Source organism: Silurus aristotelis (assembly GCF_946808225.1).
Source record: "Silurus aristotelis genome assembly, chromosome: 7".
Lineage (NCBI taxonomy): Eukaryota > Metazoa > Chordata > Actinopteri > Siluriformes > Siluridae > Silurus > Silurus aristotelis.
In genome coordinates this window covers 3,703,273-3,728,846 of record NC_139580.1, presented here as the reverse complement: position 1 = coordinate 3,728,846, position 25,574 = coordinate 3,703,273, and the positions used below count along the sequence as shown (strand labels likewise).

The 25,574-nt window shown below is 38.7% G+C and overlaps 1 protein-coding gene across 3 annotated transcripts in view; it reads left to right on the top strand.

The window, feature by feature from the left end:
• col22a1 (collagen, type XXII, alpha 1) overlaps positions 1 to 25,574 on the top strand; it is a 71,383-nt gene that overhangs the window by 6,738 nt on the left and 39,071 nt on the right. For 2 of the 3 annotated variants that reach the window (XM_083546763.1, XM_083546762.1), the window contains exons 2-11: positions 320 to 466; positions 839 to 1,405; positions 13,332 to 13,412; positions 18,974 to 19,085; positions 19,249 to 19,372; positions 20,548 to 20,823; positions 20,910 to 20,990; positions 23,993 to 24,112; positions 24,341 to 24,385; positions 24,504 to 24,566. In XM_083546763.1, the coding sequence (XP_083402889.1) occupies positions 376 to 466; positions 839 to 1,405; positions 13,332 to 13,412; positions 18,974 to 19,085; positions 19,249 to 19,372; positions 20,548 to 20,823; positions 20,910 to 20,990; positions 23,993 to 24,112; positions 24,341 to 24,385; positions 24,504 to 24,566 (1,560 nt within the window). In that variant the 5' untranslated portion in view covers positions 320 to 375. The remainder of the gene's footprint in view (positions 1 to 319; positions 467 to 838; positions 1,406 to 13,331; positions 13,413 to 18,973; positions 19,086 to 19,248; positions 19,373 to 20,547; positions 20,824 to 20,909; positions 20,991 to 23,992; positions 24,113 to 24,340; positions 24,386 to 24,503; positions 24,567 to 25,574) is intronic. The other variant, XM_083546764.1, reaches the window with a different exon arrangement.

Genomic DNA, 25,574 nt, shown 5'->3' with positions numbered 1-25,574 from the left:
GCAACTTGGTGGTGCTCAGATTAGAACTCGCAACCTTCTGACCAGGGATTACCCAGAGGAGGATAACTGTCAATTCCAGGTTGTAAAAGTAGAAACTTTTGGAAAAGATTTAGGGGTGAATACTTGCTCAAGTGCCACTGTTCGCGGTTATTAGCATTTCGGCATCTGGTTGTTTAGCAAATTTATTCAAATATGTCCCAATGAGAGCTGTTTTTCTGAGGCAAATAACCGGCTCTACATCTGTTTGATTAAGATTAATTTGTTCTCTAAAAGCTCTCAGGATAAGTCTTGACTATGTTTTTGTGTGCTCTGTTTACAGGCAGGAGATTTTGATGCTCAAAACATCTAATTAAGGTGATTCAAGCTGAGAAAGACATGAAGACACGAATTTGGTGCAGGATCTCACTGATCCTGACTGTTCTGACCTTTACCTTGTTCAGTGATGGTGCCGAGGGTCAGAGGGCTGGTAAGTTCTGCTGATGTCCTGCTAAAATAAAAGACAGAAAGGAATAAATTATAAGCCAGGAGCTTAAAAATATGAGAAAATGGATGCTATTTACATCTGAGTTACTCCATGGGAATAGAAAGTTGCCTTGCATGCAGGTCTAATGGTTCAATGGATGGAATTAGCATTTGAACAAATCTTACATTCTTGTGTGGGTTTGTCTAGTAATGGGCCAAGGAGCTTGGGTTACAAGAGGGCCAGTCTCCTTGAATCTCTATTTCTAGCCATCCAAAATGATTTAATGGCAAATTCCTGAAAAAATACCTTTTAGGTTTCCAGCACAAAAATAAACAGTTAGTATTTAAAGGCTTTAACCGCATCCCTTCTTGACAGGTTGTAAGAATGTCAACTATGACCTGGTGTTTATCCTCGACACCTCATCCAGTGTTGGCAAGGACAATTTTGAGAAGATCCGGCAGTGGGTTGCCAATCTGGTGGAGTCGTTTGACGTGGGCGAGGATAAGACTCGAGTGGCAGTGGTGCGCTACAGTGACCGGCCCACTACCGAGTTTAACTTGGCCCGTTACAAAACCCTTGACGAGGTCAAAATGGCAGCCAGGAACATCCGCTACCTGGGGGGCAACACCAAAACCGGAGACGCTATTAGCTACACCACCAATAACATCTTTACAGTCCCGGCAGGAGCCCGACCTGCTGCCAAGGGCATCCAGAAAGTGGCCATTTTGCTAACAGACGGTCGGAGTCAGGATTACGTTCTGGAGCCGTCTGTTGCTGCAGCCAAGGCTGGGATCAGAATGTTTGCAGTGGGAATCGGTGAGGCACTGAAGGATGAGCTGGAGGAGATCGCGGCTGAGCCAAAAAACGCCCACGTCTTCCACGTGACGGATTTTGATGCCATTGACAGAATCCGAGGAAGGCTGAGGAGGAGACTCTGTGAGAGTAAGTAATCAAATGTTCCTCTGAGAGCGTTCCTATTTTAGATTAAATATTTAAAGCCTCATTAGATCATATGTTCTTCCTAAAATGTTCCTCCACTGCAAGTTCACTTTACTGTGTACATTATTTGGACATTTAAAGAATTTATTCCACAATTGTGTTGGTAAAGTCAGGTACTGATGTAGGTAAGGTGAGAAGGCCTGGAGTTCACATTTATCTAATAGGTGTTCACTAGGGTTGAGCAGGCCCCTCAAGATCTTTCTCTCCAACCCAGGTAAAGCAGATCTTCATGGAGCTGGCTTTGTGCACAGACACATTGTCATGCTGGAACAGGTTTTTGTCTCCAGGTTCTAAGGACAATTTCATGCTACCAAATGCAGAGTCATCCTATGAAATTGTCCTCCAATTGTTTGGAGAAGAACCACCTATGGCTGGATAAGTCAGGTGGCCCAATACTTTTACCCATGCAGCATGCTCCACATAAGAACGTTGTTAGTTCAGTGTTTTCTGAAACGTAACCCGAGCCTTTTATGCTGAAGACATTTTTGTGGTTTGTGACCTTCGTGTCGAGAGCAAAACTTGGACCTCAGCTGTCACAGATCGTTTCTTCTCCATGTGTAAATATACACTTTAAATGATATGTGGTATCAACTCGGATAGCCAGCGCAACCAACAAGCGGCTGCTTGTACTGAATTCCATGTATATGAAGTGAAGAGCATGCAGTTCTCAGAGTACTGAAGCATGAGGCTCGGAACTGTTGGCTATTTTACTGCACATGAAAATCCATGTGTCTTTTTATTATTTTTGTATTTTTTTAAAGAGTGTGTGTGTGTGTGTGTGGGGGGGGGGGGGTAGGCTAACATGATGTCATGTTCATGTTAAATAATATAATGTTATTGACCTACATGTGAGTGAGCTCCAATGCTAAATGCTAAAAATATGAACCCTAAAAATTCTAATCTCAGAAAAAAAAAAAATCAAATTCTCAAAACTAAAGATCCATGATACAAAATTTATATTTATATATAAATATACTGTATAATTTCATATAAAATTATATATAATATATAATTTTATATATATATATATATATATATATATATATATATATATATATATATATATATATATATATATATATATATAATTTTATGTGTATATATATATATATATATATGTAATGAATTATAAAAATGAAATTTTTTTATAACAATATAAACATTCCAATATAAAAAATAAATATATAATAAGCAAAGTAAAAAAAAAAAAATCCTTGTTTTAAATATACAGTAAAAACATCAAATATCTTAATATTTTATTTATATTATTTTATTATAAGTTCTCTAAGTGAAATATCAGAAACTCGGATCTCAAGTAAAAATGTAACACTTGATTATTTGGTATCTGAAGCTCATTTGGGAATGGGAATTCCACACTCTCCTATTTGCTCGGTTACGAACATCCCCAAACTCCAAATCATATTCTCATCATAAAATGTGCTTTTCCCAGGTAGAACATTTACAAATACACAGAGTCGCTTGACAGAGTTGACTGACTGCACAAGCAGAAGGTGTAATGTGTAAACCAACTTAACTGAAGCAGAATGCTTCTCTGAGCAACATAAACTTGCTGTAATTCACTTAAACCTTCTTTCATTGATGTAAACCACCTAAAACTGATTCAAACCATTAACCAAATCTACCTTAAAATAGGCTAAGACTTAAAACTAACTTAAACCTGTGTTAAGGTGAATGAAACCACTTAAAGCTGGCTTATAACTACAAGCTAGTTTAAACAGCCTTAAACCGAATTAAACTACATTAAGATGACTTACAATGACTTATACTGGTTTAAATTGTCTTACACCGAAAACAATTTAAACCGGTTTTAAACTAATTTAACGGCAATTGTCTTATAATGACTTCAACCAATTAATACTGTCTTAAACCCAATGAAACCACCTTAAACTGATGACTTAACCTAGTTAAAACTGTCTTAAACCGAATAAAACTACTTTAAGCCGGCTTACAATTACAAACAAATCTATACTGTTTTAGAAGAAAAAACCTCAAGTTAGATTATAATGACTTAAACCTATATTTAGGTTAAAACCTAAATATAAATCATTGTTTAATTCATGAATTTGACTTCCACCATATAAAATTTGCTTTAAATGAGCTAAAACCACCTTAAACTGAAACAAACTGTTTCTCAAAAATAAAATGAAATTATATTAAAAGTGTTTATTTAAGCCAAATGATTTTATCATCCTTTTGCTAACAACTGAATCCAACTTTGTCACCCGGAAAACTTTTTAGTGAACCATTTTGGATGAATTCAGACAATGAAACGAGACAACTGAGAATAGAAAGAACTTAGCAAGACAAACTGCTATATTTAAAGCTCCAAAAGTCCAGGAGTCGCCTACATTTAAGAGCTTCTCGCCAAACATGAGTCACAGTGCTGAGTTTATCTCGCACTCAGATACACCACTGTCAATTTGAGATTTTCGCATTGTCCTCAGTGCTTTGGATCCTGCACACTGTCCAGCTTGAGGAGAACCAGGTTCACTAGGCACTGTGCACTTCCATCTAAGAATATCAGTGAAGAGAAAGCATGGCATGCTAACAGCCTGGTTATTTTTTACTCTGAAAATTACAGCTGTAAAGTTCCCAGTGGAACTGGGCTTCACCGTGGCCTCTTTGCACCTTTTAATCTGCAGCTTTTTTACGTTCATAAGCTGCGAGTTATAAGCCGTACTGTGTAATCAGTTCCACTTTAATGTATAAACGCTGTCATGGGAGCTAATGTATATCAGGTTCCACCCAGAAACATGTCATGCCCCAGAAAGAACAAGATCCTGAAATCAACATTGGCTCAACTAACCATCGCCTCTATTGCCAAAGCTGCGCCTGAGAAAAGCTAAATGAGTAGTTAGAGATGGTTCACCAGGACAGCAATGTTCAGCAAAACACTGCATCGCCAAGGAGATGTTTCCCTGCAACGTTACTGCGCTCAACTCATTACAGAGTCCTCAACCCAAATTAGCTCCCAATCTCTACAGCCAGCTACTCTTCCTCATGTATTTACGGAATCCCACCACAGTGCTGTCAGACACCGCATTCTGATTGGCCACAAGGTGTTTTCAATTTAAATCAGTTCTTCATGTAGAGCACTTTTTACTATAGACATTGTCGCAAAGCAGCTTTACAGAAATAAAGAGGTTATAAAGTTGAATTTGTAAGTTTTGTGTGTATAAGTTTATCCTTAATTACAGACAGACAGACAGACAGACAGACAGACAGACAGACAGACAGACAGACAGACAGACAGACAGATAGATAGATAGATAGATAGATAGATAGATAGCAGACACAGAGACAGACAGACAGACAGACAGACAGACAGACAGACAGACAGACAGATAGATAGATAGATAGATAGATAGCAGACAGACAGACAGACAGACAGACAGACAGACAGACAGACAGACAGACAGACAGACAAACAGGCAGACAGACCGACCTGGAAGAACCACATATGGTTGGAAAAGTCAGGTGTTCCAATACTTTTGGGACAATTGTGGATATGTGTTGGGTAAAGAAGACGAAAGCGGATGCAGGTGCGGAATTTGTTTATTGAGGGTAAAAACCAACAGACATGAATACAAAGAGGTTTCACATGAAATTTAAGGTAAAAACTGCTGCTCGTTATCAGAAAAACATGATGTGAGTGTCATGTGACCAGATTAAGTGAGGCGCAGTGGCTGATGGGAAACAGTCCTGCAGAGAGAGAAAATATATATATTATAATGCCTTCTATGCCTGTGCTTTCATGTTCCTCCTTAAACACAAGAGATTATCGTTGTTTCTCCTGCTGGAGTTTGATTATCAACGCTGGCCCACCTAATCGCATCCTGCTGAATGCAACAGCAACAAGCGGCATGAGCAGTTCTCGGGAATCCCAAATCTGCTTTTAATTATCCAGATGCTGGGCTGAGGAGCACCAGGGGAAGGTTTAGATTAGGAGTTTCCTCTGTGAGCTTTCTCACTGCTAACTGTCTCTAACACACACACACACACACACACACACACACACACAGAGGGTCTGTGCTTCATACCACATACACGGACCTTCTAAATGTCTGAATGAGTGAGATGGTAGAAGGTGAGCAGGTGTGGAGGTCTGGGGTGCAGTCAAAGTTCACATTTATCATATTAAATAGGGTTGGAGCTCTGTAGCAGGAGATCTTCCACATCTTCCAACCCATGTAAAGCAGATCATCATGGAGCTGGATTTGTGCACTGGGGCATCATCATGCTGGAACAGGTTTCAGGTCTCCTAGTTCAAGTGAAGAAAAATGTCATGATACCATACGATCTAAAGCTTCACTATTGACTCCAAAAAAACCCCAGTGTGGCTGAATGGATTCCATACTGATCTCCTCCCAGTCAGTAGCTCCAGTTCCTCCCTGTACAGTGGAGGCCACAGAGACAGGAAGAAGTTGGTTAGATAGCAGTCAGGCTTTTCACTGCTTTATCATTTGGCTCGCTGCATGGATACAAAAGTTACCACAGAACAACAGAACACGAAATTTCAGGATCTGCTGTGGTGTAGTATTATGGGATTGTTTACGCTATGCCCCACGAGTGAGGTCAGAAGATGCAGATTCACTCTATAAGAACTGGAGAAATCAGACTCGGGCAGAAATCAGACTCTCAGTCACATTTTACTCAGGCAGGAATCAGACTTAAATTATACTCCTGCAGGAACCAGAATCAGATTTATGCTGAAATTCTAATGCAGGAATCGGACTCTCACTGAAAACTGGACTCAGGAATCTTACCCACTCAGTAATCAGACTTGAGCAGAAATCATAATTGTTCAGGAATCAGATTTTGGCAGTTTTCAGACTTGAGCAGAAATCAGACTAATAGAAACGGCTCTCAGGCAGACATCATTTTGTTGAGATTTGCAGGTCGTCTCTAGAGTCCGTGTCTTTCTCCCGTCACAGCAGCTCTCAGCTGGGGGTTAGAAACATCTCGCACGACTCATTCAGCCAGACGAACTTCAGAGGAGCTTCAGAGGAACTTCAGAGGAACGTTCTTTAACTTAAATACCTGCAGATAAACTCAGTTCTAATGACAGCTTTTATTAAATAAACCTGAGTAGGACAAAATAAAATAGTGGTGAAAACACACACACACACACACACACACACACACACACACACACACACACACACACACACACACACACAGTCTGCAAACCCCATAATCTCAGTCTATAATCATTCATTAAGGTTAGTTATATTAGAAACAGGGCACTGAAGGTTTATGTGGAGTTCCCCAGCCTGTGAGAGAGAGAGAGAGAGAAGGAGAGAGAGAGAGAGAGAGAGAGAGAGAGAGAGAGAGAGAGAGAGAAGGAGAGAGAGAGAGAGAAGGAGAGAGAGAGAGAGAGAGAGAGAGAGAGCGAGAGAGAGAGAGAGAGAGAGAGAAGAGGAGAGAGAGAGAGAGAGAGAGAGAGAGAGAGAGAGAGAGAGAGAGAAGGAGAAAGAGAGAGAGAGAGAGAGAGAGCGAGAGAGAGAGAGAGAGAGAGAGAGAGAGAGAGAGAGAGAGAGAGAGAGAGAGAGAGAAGGAGAGAGAGAGAGAGAGAGAGAAGGAGAAAGAGAGAGAGAGAGAGAGAGAGAGAGAGAGAGAGAGAGAGAGAGAGAGTCTGTAAAAGGAGGGAATTCATAAGCGAGTTTAAGCCTCTTAAAGTCGACAAAGTGCTTTTTATAGGTGCGATTAAAGAAAATTACAGGCTCTGATTGTACATGATTGTCAGGCACTCGATCGGGCGCGGTGCTTTAGGCGTCTGCAAGGTTCCCCTGCCAACTGTGTCTGAAAGTGTGTGTGTGTGTGTGTGTGTGTGTGTGTGTGTGTGTGTGTGTGTGTGTGTGTGTGTGTGTGTGCGTCCATGTGGGTGGGGGTGTGTGTGTGCGCGCATGCATGTGGGTGTGTGTGCACGTCCATGTGGATGTGTGTGTGTGTGCGTGTGCGTGGGTGTGCGTGCATGTGGGTGTGTGTGCGTCCATGTGTGTGTGTGTGCGTGGGTGTGTGTGTAAGGGATAAAAGGACCAAAAAATTACAGGGGAAAGAAATGAAGAAAATATGTAAGAAAATGCAGGATACCATTTTTTTTTTCTTTCTGCTTAATTCACACTCGAGTGTAATACACACATGACGTGTAAATACACACACCCTTCACGCAACATCAGCATAAAACACACACCCTTCCTCCAATACTGACTTTTATCACGTCACTGATCCATCAGTTCTGCTGTTAGAGAGATCAGAACAGACCTGGGCCTCGATCCCTTCAACACCCGAACACCCGGTGGTAGATCAGGAGTTAAAGCTCCGGGTTATTGAGCAGAAGGTCGGGAGCTCAAGTCCCGATATCGTCAAGCCCCCACGTTTGGGGCCCTTGAGAAGGGCCCTTAGTGCTCAGTGCTCCAGGGCTGCTGTAATTTACATGTGATTTACATGTGTATTACACTGATCATGTGACTTAACAAAAAAGGGTCGAGAGTAAGATGGACAGAAAGAGAGACAGACAGACAGACAGACAGACAGACAGACAGACAGACGGATAGACAGTTTAAGTGAAGGGAAAATTTCTTTCCACCAACTTTGTGGTAAAAGTTTGGAAAAGAGCCACATACGGTTGGAAAAGTCAGGTGTCCCAATACTTTTGGGATTACGTCTATATTTTAACTGTTGATTAATAATGAAATGTATCTGAGATTCTTCCTTTCCCTAGTTCGAGTGGTTGCTCCAGTCTGAGGTTTTTCTGTTTGCTTATAGCATGTATTATTGCATACTATGCTAGCTTTGCTAACTTTAGCGTGCTAACATGTCAGATCATGTCAAGTCTTCCACCAGAGCCGGTGGCAAATTTGCATCTTGCTCATCCAATCAAAGTTTGATTTTAGTATTTTAACCAATGCATTAAGTGTGGATCAGGTGTGCATAAGGCACGGATCAGGTGTTGATTAGGTGTGGATCAGGTGTGCATTAGGCGTGGATCAGGTGTACATTACGCGTGGATCAGGAGTGCATTAGGTGTGGATCAGGTGTGCATTAGGCGTGGATCAGGTGTACATTACGCGTGGATCAGGTGTGCATTAGGTGTGCATTAGGCGTGGATCAGGTGTGCATTAGGTGTGCATTAGGCGTGGATCAGGTGTGCATTAGGTGTGCATTAGGCGTGGATCAGGTGTGCATTAGGTGTGCATTAGGCGTGGATCAGGGGTGCATTAGGTGTGCATTAGGCGTGGATCAGGTGTGCATTAGGTGTGCATTAGGCGTGGATCAGGGGTGCATTAGGCGTGGATCAGGGGTGCATTAGGTGTGGATCAGGCGTGCATTAGGCGTGGATCAGGCGTGCATTAGGCGTGGATCAGGTGTGCATTAGGCGTGGATCAGGCGTGCATTGGGCGTGGATCAGGTGTGCATTAGGCGTGGATCAGGTATGGATTAGGAGTGGATTAGGTGTTGATCAGGTGTGCATTAGACGTAGATTAGGTGTGGATTAAGTGTGGATCAGGCGTGCATTAGGTGTGGATCAGGTGTGCATTAGGCGTGGATCAGGTGTGGATTAGGTGTGGATCAGGTGTGGATCAGGAGTGGATTAGGTGTGGATCAGGTGTTCATTAGGCGTGGATCAGGTGTTGATTAGGTGTGCATTAGGCGTGGATCAGGTGTGGATCAGGAGTGGATTAGGTGTTGATGAGGTGTGCATTAGGTGTTGATGAGGTGTGCATTAGGCGTGGATCAGGTGTGCATTAGGCGTGGATCAGGTGTGGATCAGGAGTGGATTAGGTGTTGATGAGGTGTGCATTAGGCGTGGATCAGGTGTGCATTAGGCGTGGATCAGGTGTGCATTAGGCGTGGATCAGGTGTGGATCAGGAGTGGATTAGATGTTGATGAGGTGTGCATTAGGCATGGATCAGGTGTGCATTAGGCGTGGATCAGGTGTGGATCAGGAGTGGATTAGGTGTTGATGAGGTGTGCATTAGGCGTGGATCAGGTGTGGATCAGGAGTGGATTAGGTGTTGATGAGGTGTGCATTAGGCGTGGATCAGGTGTGCATTAGGCGTGGATCAGGTGTGGATCAGAAGTGGATTAGATGTTGATGAGGTGTGCATTAGGCATGGATCAGGTGTGCATTAGGCGTGGATCAGGAGTGGATTAGGTGTTGATGAGGTGTGCATTAGGCGTGGATCAGGTGTGCATTAGGCGTGGATCAGGTGTGGATCAGGAGTGGATTAGGTGTTGATGAGGTGTGCATTAGGCATGGATCAGGTGTGCATTAGGCGTGGATCAGGTGTGCATTAAGCGTGGATCAGGTGTGGATCAGGAGTGGATTAGATGTTGATGAGGTGTGCATTAGGCATGGATCAGGTGTGCATTAGGCGTGGATCAGGTGTGGATCAGGAGTGGATAAGGTGTTGATGAGGTGTGCATTAGGCGTGGATCAGGTGTGCATTAGGCGTGGATCAGGTGTGGATCAGGAGTGGATTAGGTGTTGATGAGGTGTGCATTAGGCATGGATCAGGTGTGCATTAGGCGTGGATCAGGTGTGGATCAGGAGTGGATTAGGTGTTGATGAGGTGTGCATTAGGCATGGATCAGGTGTGCATTAGGCGTGGATCAGGTGTGGATCAGGAGTGGATTAGGTGTTGATGAGGTGTGCATTAGGCATGGATCAGGTATGCATTAGGCGTGGATCAGGTGTGCATTAAGCGTGGATCAGGTGTGGATCAGGAGTGGATTAGGTGTTGATGAGGTGTGCATTAGGCATGGATCAGGTGTGCATTAGGCGTGGATCAGGTGTGGATCAGGAGTGGATTAGGTGTTGATGAGGTGTGCATTAGGCGTGGATCAGGTGTGCATTAAGCGTGGATCAGGTGTGGATCAGGAGTGGATTAGGTGTTGATGAGGTGTGCATTAGGCGTGGATCAGGTGTGCATTAGGTGTGGATCAGGTGTGGATCAGGAGTGGATTAGGTGTTGATGAGGTGTGCATTAGGCGTGGATCAGGTGTGCATTAGGCGTGGATCAGGTGTGGATCAGGAGTGGATTAGGTGTTGATGAGGTGTGCATTAGGCGTGGATCAGGTGTGCATTAGGCGTGGATCAGGTGTGCATTAGGCGTGGATCAGGTGTGGATCAGGAGTGGATTAGGTGTTGATGAGGTGTGCTTTAGGCGTGGATCAGGTGTGGATCAGGAGTGGATTAGGTGTTGACGAGGTGTGCATTAGGCGTGGATCAGGTGTGGATCAGGGGTGGATTATGTGTGGATCAGGTGTACATTAGGCGTGGATCAGGCCTGGATCAGGTGTATATTAGGCGTGGATCAGGTGTGGACTAGGTTTTGGGCCACTACTACTGATTGCCCACCTATTATTTCTACCAGCCCAACCTAATTTAATTAGCTAGATATTAGCGTCCTTTCTTAGCATCAGATCGAGATCTTCCTCCAAAAATAGCAGACTCTCCTTGTGCATGTGCTAAAGCTAACCGAGCGTGCCCGTGTCACCTCACAGTCCCGTCAGCGCAGCTACCACTTAGCCTCTTTACAAACCTGCAATACCGCTCAAACCCTGGCACGAGGAACACATCCTAACCTGTAATCATAAATCACACTACCCTTCCCTCATGCAGCGTCTGAAAATATCCCTCTGAATCATGGACTTGATCGCAGATCCCCACGTTCTGATCACGAGACGAGTAAAAGTACTAATCCCCTGCACATACACTCCACCAGTTCTCGCTTTTAAATTAGAAGAAAGGAAAAGTAGGAATTTACAAGTAGGAACTACACGGTATTGGCAAAAGTATTAGGACACCCATTTTATGTGGTTCTTCTCCAAACAGTTTTCACAAAGTGGACACAGTTCATTAGGAAGTCTTTGGAAAGTTATGAAGGTTCTATAGAAATTTGTAATGTCATTAAGACAGTTATTGAGGTAAAAAAAAAGCTATGAAGGTCGTTTTTAGGGTGATAGACGCGTTATGAAAATCACCTAGGCAGTTCTGAAGGGTCATGTCAAAAGGTATGGAGGTCATATAGAAAGTTACGAGGCAGTGAGGAAGGTTGCATGAAAGGTATGATGGTTGTATGAAAATAATCAAGGTCATATGGAACGCTCTGAAGGTCATATCAAATCTATGAAGGTCATGTAGAAAGTTACGAAGGTTTTATCGAAAGTTTTGAACGTCGTCGATGGAAGTGATAAAGGTCACATCAATAGTTATCAAGGTCATATTGAAAATTAAGTCATATCGACAGTAATAAAGTTGGTATAGAATGTCGTCGAGGCGGTTAAGGTTGTAATGAAACGATCAAGGTCATATAGAACGTTCTGAAGGTCATAGGCAATTTATGAAGTTCATGTAAAAGTTTCAATAAAGAAAATGATGAAGGTCCTATATTAAGTTATAGAGGTCATACCTTCAAACATTTTGTATGACCTTCATAACTTTATATACGACCTTAAACATCAAATGTTATCAAGATCATATCTAAAGTTATGAAGGTTGATGGAGTTATGAAGGTCATATCCAAAGCTAGTAAGTTTGTATAAACCTATGATGGTTGTATGAAAATAAGCAAGGTCATATAGAACGTTTTGAAGGTCATCAAAAATGTATGAAGGTCATGTAAAAGGTTATAAAGATAATATAGAAAGTTATAAAAGTTGTATGAAGGTTGACTAGAAAGTTTTGAAACTTGTTGAGACGGTTATAAAAGTTGTAGAGAAAGTTTTAAACATCATCAAGACGGTTATGAGGGCCGTATAGAAAGTTATGAAGGTCATACAAAATGTTTGAAGGTCATATACATTTATGATGGTTGAATAGAACGTGATGAATTTTGAACCCTGTCAAGTTATTTATGAAGGTTGTATGAAAGTTATGAAGGTCGTATAAAGGTTATGAAGCTTGTATGAAAGTATGAAGGTCGTATGAAAGTTATAAAGGGTCGTATGAAAGTTATGATAGTTGTCTGAAAGTTATCACGATCATATCGTAGGTTATGAAGGTTGATAGAGTTATGAAGGTCATATCCAAAGCTAGGAAGGTTGTCTAAAGTTCTGCTGGTTGTATGAAAATTATCAAGGTCATATAGAACGTTCTGAAGGTCATTGATACTGTATGAAGGTCATGTAAAAAGTTATGAAGGTGATCAAGAAAACTATAAAAGTTGTATGAAGGATGAATAGAAAGTTTAAAACCTTATTGAGATGGTTATAAAAGTTGTATGGAAGTTATGAAGGTTGTAGGGACAGTTTCGAACATCTTCAAGACGGTTATGAGGGCTATATATAAAGTTATGAAGGTCATTTACAAAGTATGAAGGTCATCTAGAAAGTTAGAAAGGTTGTTTAGAAGGTTATAAAGGTGTATGAAAGTTCTGAAAAGTAATAATAGCTCTATGAAAGTTATCAAGGTCGTGTTATGAACGTTTTGAAGGTCGTCAAAACAGTTATGAAGGTTGCCTAGAAGTTAGGATGATCGTATAGAAAGATCTGACAGTCATCTAAAATTTATGAAGGTCATATTGAAAGTTTTGAGGGTCATAAAGAAAGTTTTGAAGGTCGTTCATTGATTCAGTAGTTCACAAAAAAATGACAGCAAAAAAGGAAAGGAACATCTTAATAAGATGAAGAAGTGAGAAGGTGATGTATTGAGAGAACACAGCTGCTCTACAGTCAGATCTCATGTGGAATAAAGATCTTGACCATTCAGGTTCATCCTCTTTAATCCAAACTCTCTGCTTTCAGGTCATATCCTTAGAGAAATAAGCATAGCGAAGGAACATCCTGGAGATGTTTATCACCTCGTCCTAACAGTTTATGTCTCCTCCTCCCCTTTTACAGATGTGCTGTGTCCAAATATGAAGGTGCAAGCAGAACGCTTCAAGCCCAACAGCTCCAGCGCAGGACTCCAGGAGGTTCCAGGTGACTCGCTTCACGCTCACTCAGAGCACATCCTCTGCTCCATAGAGTCGCTTTAATGGAGATATCAGACATGATCAGATACGTCCCTTAGTGCATGCTTGTTCAAACATCATGGTTGCTGTGTTTTCATGTTTGTGTTCAAATAGTTCATCTAGAAAAGGACGGAGTACGGTTTTGTCTGGAGAACACAATTTAACGAAGCACCGCATATTTTTAACCTTCGCATGCCACAGTCCTCATGCCAGGATGTTTGATTTGAGTCTTTCGGGGAATTAGAGTTCCTGTGTGAGCCTCCCACACACCTTCACGCAAGCTGAGCTGAAAAGCAGACCTGCTGAGGCGCACAGACGAGAAGACACCAGGCTCTGAGTTTAGCAATGTAGCTTTATATAGAATACAAACAAAAATCTACTAAACATATAAAACTATAGTCACATTTTTTACACTTTAATTCATTTCAAATGTAAAAAAACACTCATCATTTGAAAAGTGCAATACAAAAAAAACAGTTATACAAAAAATCAGTAAGAACAGTCATAATGCATGTTATGAAGGTCATATAAAAAGCTATGAAGTATAATTTTGTAAAAAAGTTATGTAGGTTGCATAGAAAGTTATGAATGTTATTAAAGAGATAAAGGTTATATAAAGTTTTCAAGGTCATGTAAAGGTATGACGTTTGAATAGAAAGGTATGAAGGTCAGAAAAGAAACGAAGGTCGAGTAAAAAGTTATGAAGATCCTTTAGAATGAAATTTGTATAGAAAGTTAGGAAGTTCATACAAGTTCTGCAAGTCACTTAGTTATGCAGGTATCATAGAAAGTTATGATGGTTGCACAAAATTTATGAAGGTCGTATAAAAAGATATGAAAGTCATATAAAGCTATGAAGGTCTTATAGAAAGTTATGAAGGCCTTATGAAGCTATGAAGGTCTAATAGAAAGTCAGGAAGTTCATATGGAAAGTAATAAAGGTTGTATAAAGTTATGAAGGTCATATGGAAAATTTATGAAGGGAGTTGAACAAGTAATGAAGGTCATAAAGAACATTTTGAAAATCAGATAGAAATTTGTGAAGACATTATAGATAAGTTATGAAAATCATATAAAGTCACGAAGTTAATGTGGAAAGTTATGAAGGTCATATAAAAGGTTTTGAAAATCATATAGAAAGTTGTAAAAGTCACTTAAAAATTCATGAAGTTCAAATGAAAAGTGAGGAAGGTTGTATAAAGCTATGAAGGTTTTATAGAAAGTCATTAAGTTCATATGAAAAGTTATAAAGGTCATGTAGAAAGTCATGATGTTCATATGGAAACTTATGAAGGTCATATTGAAAGATATGAAGGACATTGAAAAAGTAATGAAGGTCATATAAAAAACGTTGAAAATCAGATAGAAAGTTATGAGGGTCATTAAGAAGGTCATGAAGGTCGTGTAGTTATGCAGGATACAGGATTCATTCATGATGGTTGTATAAAAGTTATGAAGGTTTTATTAAAACTTTTTTTGAAGGTTACAGGAATGAAACACATATTGCTAATATACGCTAATCAACATGCGCATTTAGAAATATTGATGCTTTATGCAAATGTTTGTTTTTATTAGTGAAACCGAACTGAACATGAAGCATGAAGGCAAAATATTCTTGTAAATGTTTTAAAAGTCATTTTGGTGTTTTAATGACGTAAATCATTGGGATACCAAACAGAACTTTCGCTATGTTTCCACACGGACGGTTTTAATTGCCGGATCTGTGCGATTTTGGTGCTGATTTGAGTAAAACGAATGTTTGGTGAATCCAAATAATTTTTCGCTGCATGATTATTACAAATTTTCATATCTGAACAAAGAAATGACGTCGTGAATAAATATGTGGAAGGTTTTCAATTCGCCTTTTTTAGATTTATTTATTTATATTTCGAATCAAAATGATCAAAGAGAAATGCACGCTGCATTAATCACACGTTAATAAAATTAGTGCTGTTAAAATTAATTTGCGTTAACATGCTAATAACACTACTTTTGAGAGCCCCAACATATTAAATAATAAATAATATATGATCTAATGTAATAGAGTATAATATAATATAATAGTATAGTATATAAAATGCATAAGTAAATGCACCCAATCATCAAGTCTTGTGTACTTAAAAGTCTCTCTCTCTCTCTCTCTCTCTCTCTCTCTCTCTCTCTCTCTCTCTCTCTCTCTCTCTCTCTCTCTCTGAGTGTGTGTGTGTGCGTGTGTGTGTGTGTGTGTGCGTGCGTGCACACAGGCAGATGTGATCATGTGGTCTGATATGAACAAACGTGGATCAGAGGAGCATGTCATTAAAGTCCCTGCTTCGTTTCTCAGGCAGCTGTGTTCTACTCTCATCCACCTACACACACACACACACACACACACACACACACACACACACACACACACACACACACACACACACACACACACACACACACACACACACAGTCCAAAATAGCTCTCCTATTATACACTCGGTTTTGCTTTTCTAATTACAGGCTCAAGCGTGGTGAAGCTACAGGGGGAAAACTACACACACTCTCACACACACACACACACACACAAACACACACACACACACACACACACACACACACACACACACACACACACACACACACACACACACACACACACACACACACACACCATGAGAATTGTAGCAGTAAAGCAGAGAGAATGTACAGCTGTAAAAACATTTATTATTCTGCTTTTAGATAAAAGAATATATTTTTGTAGTTATTTTAAATTTATAGTTATATTAGTTTTCATATCCAGCCACCGATCAGCCCCGCCCATATTCTATAAGCCCCGCCCCTTACATCAAAACATGTGATTAGAACATTTGCTAATAGATTTATCAAAGAAGTGCATTTATTTATTTATTTATATATTTATTTATATATTTATTTATTTATAATATGTTTTTTTACAAACATGACTGCTTTTTTGTGCGTGTGCTGTGTGTGTGTGTGTGTGTGTGTGTGTGTGTGTGTGTGTGTGTGTGTGTGTGTGTGTGTAAAAAATGGTGTCATAAAATTAAATAAAAATCATGATTCTCAATATAATAAATCAATAAAATAATTTATAAGAAATATAATAAATAATAAATATAATACAACATTTATAAAATCAACTATATATATAATATTAAAGATTGAATAAAATGTATAACTTGTATATGTTATGTTATATACGTTTATTATATATATATATAAATTTTTATAAAATTATAAAAAAAAAATGATAAAAGAAGAAAAATAGGAAATAAAAAAGCTGCTGAGCTTTTTAAAATTATTTTACGGATCAGTTATTTATTGATTGATTGTTAATTTTTTTATTATTTTTTTAAAATTTATTTATTGATTTGCCAGCTTGCCGACACACACACACACACACACACACACACACACACACACACACACACACACACACACAGAACTTGTAGACTTGTGTAATGAAGTCGTTCATCACTAAGCTGCAGTGTTCTATTACACTGGAAGCTCCAAAGGAACCAGGCAGCAAAGACGTCTTTAGAGATTTGCATTTGGTTTAGTGTTTTGTTGTTTTCTTTGTGTGATTGATTGCGACGTTTCTGGAAAGGAGACGTTTCTGCCTGAGGGAATGTCAGCGTGAGTGGAGTCAGGTTTTAGATATTTTAGAGCTGGTCACTGATGGAGAACAAGATCTGGCATTGAGTGGCCACCTGTTCCTGAGCTTTTTTACACACACACTTGCACAGTTCATGAGAATTGTGGCAGTATGACACACACACACACACACACACACACACACACACACAGACACCAAGTTAGACACTCCGGGGCCGTCCAAACACGTTGCCATTTTCACGTGGACGGACAGACAGCACACTAGTCGAAGCTTGTAACTTGCATCTGTAGCAAAACTGCATAAGCTTAAATACTTTTCATGGAAAGCTGGACATTGTGAGGAAATGTTGACCAAAACACACAATTTTAAATCCCCAGGAAAACTGTAATGCACTGAAAAAAAAAACCCCACAGGGGTGATGTGATGAGGTGAATATCGACGCTTCTGCTGGAGATGATGTATGTGGAGGTGCAGTTGTGGCTCCAGTGAAAGGAGACGTGTTAAATTGTGTTGATTGGGTTTCTTGCTTTAGTGATGACATTCGTTCTGTTCTACTGCACTTCTCTATAACACTGACGGTTTCTACAGACGTGGCGTCGTAGCGATGGGATTCAGAGGTGATTCAGGTAGGACACCACTGAAGACGTGGGGCTGAAATGTACGACAAGAAACTGAAATTATTTACAGTGAACCATTTTCCGTTTGATTTGTTTCATTGAAATCATTTTACGGGAGGGATGAGGTTCTATTCCTAGTGTCGAGAAATCAGTGCTTGTACAGTAAATAAAATGGGATGAGAACATTGACCTTTTCCAAACACACACACACACACACACACACACGAGGTCATACACTTTTTAAATAAAGGGGGAAGTGTTTTAGGGGTCGGAGCAGAACGAAGTAAAAATACCGAAACACACTTGGCTGGGTCAACGCCCTGTTGCCATGGAAACGCGCATGTTGTGTATAGGAGCGTCGTCGTTCTGCCACCGTTAAGGGGCCGAGACAAACCGCAGCACGAAACACACACTCACACACATAGTTTTCTATTCATGCACCAGTGACACACTTGCAACATCTGGCCCAGAGAGTAGATTCTAACGTTTACTTCCTGCATACGTGACGCACAAAACACGCACGGGGGGGAAATGAGTGGTTCTAGCCCCGGAGAAAGTCCTCACACTCGTGTGTATTCAGTCAAACAGATATCTAAAACATTGTCTGGGTTTTAAATGGATGCAAGACAGCGCTAACATCACTGTCATTTACGCTGACTAGCCGTGTCGAGTCTACGCCTTAGTGAGTGCTAATAGTGGAAATATCGTAAATACGAGCTGGAAGCTTTAGATATAGAGACACATCGCAATGCCATGATTACATCAAGAATTCAAGTTCAAGAGTCGTTAATCAAAAGTATTGGCGCTTGTCATTATAAATGCATCGCCTATGACAGATGAGAAAAAAAAATAAAAATAAAATAAATAAATATATATATATATATATATATATATATATATATATATATATATATATATATATATATATATATATATATATTCAGAGTACTATCAATAAAGTTGATATTGGAGCTTTATAGCAGGAGATCTTCCACTCCAACCCATGGAAACCAGATCTTCATAAAACTGGCTTTGTGCACAGGGGCATCATCATGTTAAAACAGGTTTGGGTCACAATTATTCAACTGTGTGCCTCCAGGTTTGTGGGAAGAACCACAAATGGCTGTAAAAATCAACAAACAAACAAGTAAATACGTTAATCAATTGATCAATCGATGAATTAAATAATGCACCTTTTTGGTATCAATTACACTCATAGTAGATTTTGACTCACGCCTCCCTCTAGTGGTCATACCCTGAAACAACATCTGAGCCCAATGTGATAATGAAGATCTCCTGTCTCTCCAGGCTTTGACCTGATGGAGTACTTTAATGTGAGAGATGTTCTGGGAGAGAAGTCGGATCCGGGACAGAGCTCATATGTGAGATTGGGGACGATGCCCATCGTGCAGCAGACTGAGTAAGTAGTACAAACACACAAATACAAATCAAAAATCGAATTGATCTGCTTCTCAAATGATCAGTTAATTAGATGATCAGCATCTGTTTGGTTTTACTAGTTTCTCAACTTCAGAATGACCATCATATTAAGAATCCCTCTCTTTCTCCTGTGTGTGATACAGAAACGTGTTCCCACAAGGTCTTCCAGATGAATATGCTTTTGTCACCACCTTCAAATTCAGAAAGACTTCGAGGAGGGAGGACTGGTACCTGTGGCAGGTCTATGATAAGTACGGCATCCCTCAGGTCGGTAAATCTCAGTAAGGAACAAGAGAAAGATTCATATACAGTTGGTGTAAATGTTGTCTAAGAAGCCAAGAGGCTTCCAAATTACCCAGCTTCCTGAACAAATAGCTTCTTAAATGATCAGCTTCCCGAACAGCCATTATCATCACTCTTCTCTTTCTATATGATCAGCTTCTCAAATGATCAGCTTCCCGAACAGCCATTTTCATCACTATTCAGCTTTCTATATGATCAGTTTCTCAAATGATCAGCTTCCCGAACAGCCATTATCATTACTCTTCTCTTTCTAAATGATCAGCTTGCCGAACAGCCATTATCATCACTCTTCTCTTTCTATATGATTAGCTTCTCAAATGATCAGCTTCCTGAACAGCCATTTTCATCAATGATCAGCTGTTCAAATGAACTTGTTTTAAACAATCAGCTTCTTAAACAACCATCTTTATCACTGATCAGTTTCCTAAACTATTAGATTTTTAAACAATTAGCTAAATGATCAGCTTCCTGAACAGCCATCTTCATCAGCGATCATCTTCTTAAATGATCAGCTTAGTAAACAGCTGTCTTCATCACTGTTTAGCTTTCTAAATGATTAGCTTCTTAAATATTCAGCTTCTCGATTAGCCATTTTCATCACTGATCATCTTCCTAAACGATCAGCTTTATATACAATCAGCTTCCTTAAATGATCAGCTTCATGTAAGACCAACTTCATAAAATTACAATCTTTTAAAACAATTCCCTTCTACAGGAACAGTTTCTGAACGATTCCAACGTTTTCTCAAAGATAACCAGCCTGTAAAATAAGCAGCATTTTCTAAAAGCACTGTTCAAATGGTCGGCTTTGCAAAACCGTACACACAAATGCTTATGTGAACAAAACGATCAACTTTAAAACGACCTTCTCAAATGAACGACCGGCTTCATCAACGATCAGCTTCTCAAAATGATCAGCCTCCTAAACGATCAGCTTTCAAAACAATGAACTGCTTGTGTTCTCACAGTTTTATTGAACTGTTCCACTTTTAATTTTCAGTTGACGGCAACTTTGATGTCGTAAAACTACGGTATCTCAAAGGACTCGTCTAATCAGATATCATCAGAACAATCCTTTGAATGTTTATTTACTCCACACACTCAATGTAGAATTGATCTAGTTTTTATCTCTCCTGCAGGTCTCTATCCGTCTGGATGGAGAGAATAAAGCGGTGGAGTACAACGCCGTGGGTCTGACCAGAGACGCGGTCCGAGCCGTGTTCCGCAGCCCTGAAGTGGAAAACCTCTTCGACAGGAACTGGCACAAGATCGGCCTGAGCGTTCACGCCAAATCCGTCTCGCTCTACCTGGATTGCAAACACATCCAGACTCTCCAGATCGAAGAGCGAGAGGACATCGACATCCAGGGCAAAACCGTCATCGGCAAGAGACTGTACGACAGTGTTCCCATCGACGTGAGTGGTCCAGAAATGCTCGCTGAATCTTCATATCTTAAATAATCTGCATCACCAATTCATTTCCTGAATCCTTCTCTCCACAGTTCGACCTTCAGAGGATGGTCATCTACTGTGACTCCAAGCAGGCAGAGCAGGAGACATGCTGTGATCTGCCTGGAGGCCCTGTAAATTTCTCGTACACACACACACACACACACACACACACACACACACACTAAGTTCTTTTAAAGCAATCGCCTTCTAAACATTTACAACTTCCTCAGCGATCCCTTTCATAAATGATCAGCTTACTGATAATATCATCAATAATGTCATCAAATAACAGCTTCTGGAATGATCAGCTTCCAGACCATTCTACTAGACCATTCGTTTTTAAACTCTCAGCTGCTGGAACGATCAGTTTTTATCACTAGGAATTATACTACTTCTACTAATACTTCTATTCTACTACTGCTTTTATTACTACGACCACTTCTACTACTCTGAACATGAAGCTTCACCAGTGATAAACTTCTCAGATGAATCATTTCCAAACTATCAGCTCCTAAATGAAGAGGCTTCCAAATGAACCAGCTTCATGAACCAATAACTTCTCAAATGATCAGCTTCTCGAACAGCCATTTTCATCACTATTTAGCTTTCTATATAATCAGCTTCTCAAATGATCAGCTTCCTGATCAGCCATTTTCATTACTGATCAGTTCCCTAAATGATCAGCGGTTCAAATTAATTTGTTCTCAAATGATCAGCTTTTATTACTACAAAATATATTACTTCTACTACTACTTCTATTTAACTACTGCTTTTATAACTACCGTTTCTACTACTTCTACTACTGCTTTTATTACTACTACTGTTTCTACTACTTCTACTTTTACTACTGCTTTTATTATTATTACTGTTTCTACTACTTCTACTTTTACTACTGCTTTTATTATTATTACTGTTTCTACTACTTCTTCTTCTGATTTTATTACTACTACTGTTTCTACTTCTACTACTGCTTTTATTACTATTACTGTTTCTACTACTTCTACTTCCACTACTGCTTTTATTACTGCTTTTATTACTATTACTGTTTCTACTACTGCTTTTATTACTACTACTGTTTCTACTTCCACTACTGCTTTTATTACTGCTTTTATTACTATTACTGTTCCTACTACTTCTACTTTTACTACTGCTTTTATTACTATTACTGTTTCTACTACTTCTACTACTGCTTTTATTACTACTACTGTTTCTACTTCCACTACTGCTTTTATTACTGCTTTTATTACTATTACTGTTTCTACTACTGCTTTTATTACTACTACTGTTTCTACTGTTTCTACTACTGCTTTTATTACTACTACTGTTTCTACTTCCACTACTGCTTTTATTACTGCTTTTATTACTATTACTGTTCCTACTACTGCTTTTATTACTACTACTGTTTCTACTTCCACTACTGCTTTTATTACTGCTTTTATTACTATTACTGTTTCTACTACTGCTTTTATTACTACTACTGTTTCTACTTCCACTACTGCTTTTATTACTGCTTTTATTACTATTACTGTTCCTACTACTGCTTTTATTACTACTACTGTTTCTACTTCCACTACTGCTTTTATTACTGCTTTTATTACTATTACTGTTCCTACTACTGCTTTTATTACTACTACTGTTTCTACTTCCACTACTGCTTTTATTACTGCTTTTATTACTATTACTGTTTCTACTACTGCTTTTATTACTACTACTGTTTCTACTTCCACTACTGCTTTTATTACTGCTTTTATTACTATTACTGTTTCTACTACTGCTTTTATTACTACTACTGTTTCTACTGTTTCTACTACTGCTTTTATTACTACTACTGTTTCTACTTCCACTACTGCTTTTATTACTGCTTTTATTACTATTACTGTTCCTACTACTTCTACTTCCACTACTGCTTTTATTACTGCTTTTATTACTATTACTGTTTCTACTACTGCTTTTATTACTACTACTGTTTCTACTTCCACTACTGCTTTTATTACTGCTTTTATTACTATTACTGTTCCTACTACTTCTACTTTTACTACTGCTTTTATTACTATTACTGTTTCTACTACTTCTACTACTGCTTTTATTACTACTACTGTTTCTACTTCCACTACTGCTTTTATTACTGCTTTTATTACTATTACTGTTTCTACTACTGCTTTTATTACTACTACTGTTTCTACTGTTTCTACTACTGCTTTTATTACTACTACTGTTTCTACTTCCACTACTGCTTTTATTACTGCTTTTATTACTATTACTGTTCCTACTACTTCTACTTCCACTACTGCTTTTATTACTGCTTTTATTACTATTACTGTTTCTACTACTGCTTTTATTACTACTACTGTTTCTACTTCCACTACTGCTTTTATTACTGCTTTTATTACTATTACTGTTCCTACTACTTCTACTTTTACTACTGCTTTTATTACTATTACTGTTTCTACTACTTCTACTACTGCTTTTATTACTACTACTGTTTCTACTTCCACTACTGCTTTTATTACTGCTTTTATTACTATTACTGTTTCTACTACTTCTACTTTTACTACTGCTTTTATTACTATTACTGTTTCTACTTCTAATAATTCTATTAAAATGACTACTTGTTGTACTACTACTTCTATTAGTACTATTTCTACTTCTATTACTACAACAACTAGATTACTACTACTACTATTACTACTATTGCTTCTACTACTATTTCTTTTGCTTTTATTACAGCTACTGTTTCCACTACCACTTCTTCTACTTCTACTACTACTTTATTAGTACTATTTCGACTTCTATTACTACAACTAGAACTGCTACTTATATTTCTTTGAATTCTACTGCTATTTTTTTTATTACTACTGGTTCTACTACAATCACTTCCCCTTTTATTACTATTATTTATATCACTACTTCTTCTACTACTTATTACTTTTACTACTTCTACTGCTTTTACTGCTACTTCTATTACTTTTATCACTATTTCTTCTACTACAACTATCACTTACTTCTACTACTATTACTACCACTTTTATTACTACTACTATTACCACTATTAGTATTACTACTATGACTATTTTTATTACTTCCTCTTCTACTACTACTTGCAATAATAATAATGCGTGTATGCCTCTTTTAGTGCCCTAAGCAGGTGGTGACTGAACCTACCCCTGTTTTAATACCCACCCCGACTCCTACCAGTGGAGAACAGAAGAGTGGAGAACACACAGTCAACTGTTCCTGCACCGATGGGCAGAGGGTAAGACCCTGAAACCTTAGGGTCGAAGGTCAATGAAAAAAATTTACAATAGATAAATAATGTAAACAAAGGAATAAAACTGGATGAAAACAAACTCAAGCATACATCTGTGATATACTATGCTAATATCACACGCAATGTATGGTTGGATGGCCATTTCTCATCTGCTTCTCTTTCTTTTATCACCCTTCGCTCTCTCTATCTCCTTCTTTTTCTCACTCTCAACAGGGTGAGACAGGTCTGCCTGGTGCTCAAGGCCCTAAGGGTGAAAAGGTCATAAAGCTATGGCTTAATTTGTTATTTTTTTAAGGAGTTTGTGTGTTATATCCTCTGCTTACTGTTTCTCAGGCACTTCTTTTTCAACCCTGTCTCCTAAACTGTACATCCACAGGGGGATCTCGGTCTTCAGGGCAATCCAGGACCACACGGGCCCAAAGGGGAGAAAGGAGAACCTGTAGGAAAAAGTGATTTCTTACTAATTCATGTGTCACTTTAGCACTGATAGAAAGGTTGATTTCATATAGAATTTTGCCAAAACATACTAAATACTTTGTTTCATGGCTTCTTTCACTGTCCAGAGAACCAGAAAACCTTAGCAACAATGACTGGCATGCCACATCATTTAAATGTTTTATGTCATGTCATACCCAACATTTACTTCATTATAACTCTGGGATGTGATTCATTATTGAAGTATTAAAAAAAAAAAAAAACCTTAAAAAAAACGTACTTTTCATTATTAAAGTAAGTGTTTTTAAAAGCTTAAGAACGTGTGCTCCAATCAGTTCGCAGTTTGCAGGAGAGATGAAGTAGGCTAGTTTGGGTTCTAGCTAGCTGACAAAGTATAAAATACAATCAAAATAGTTTGGGACTGGTTTTGATGGGTATGAGAGGATCTTAATTAGTTGTATTGGCTATTTTGGAAATTTATAGCGGTTTTCATGGATATAATGAAAGTTTTAATGGTTAGAATAGAAGTTGTATTGGTTTCCGTGGCCTTAATAGAAGTTGTATTGATTTTAATAGTTAGAATGGGCATTTTTAATGTTATGGAAATTTAAATGTAAAGGAAATTGTAATGTGTTTTCATGATTACAATAGAAATTGTAGTGGTTTTAATTGTTACAATAGAATTTGTACTGGTTTTAATGGCTTTAATGAGCATTGGATTGGTTTTAATTTATAATGTTTTTGATGGCTTTAATGAAAAATAGTAATGGTTTAAATGGCTATATTGGAATTTTGTAATGGTTTTGATAGTGATAATGAAAATCATGGTATTATTGGTTATAATAAAATTTGTATTGATTTAATAAAAAATTGGATTTAATCGCTGTGGGAATTTGTAATGGTGTAATGGCTCTAATTAAATGTTTATGCTTTTTAAATTGACAAAAGATATTGTATTGGTTTCATTGTATTTAATAGGAATTGCATCGTTTAATTGTAATGGAATTTGTAA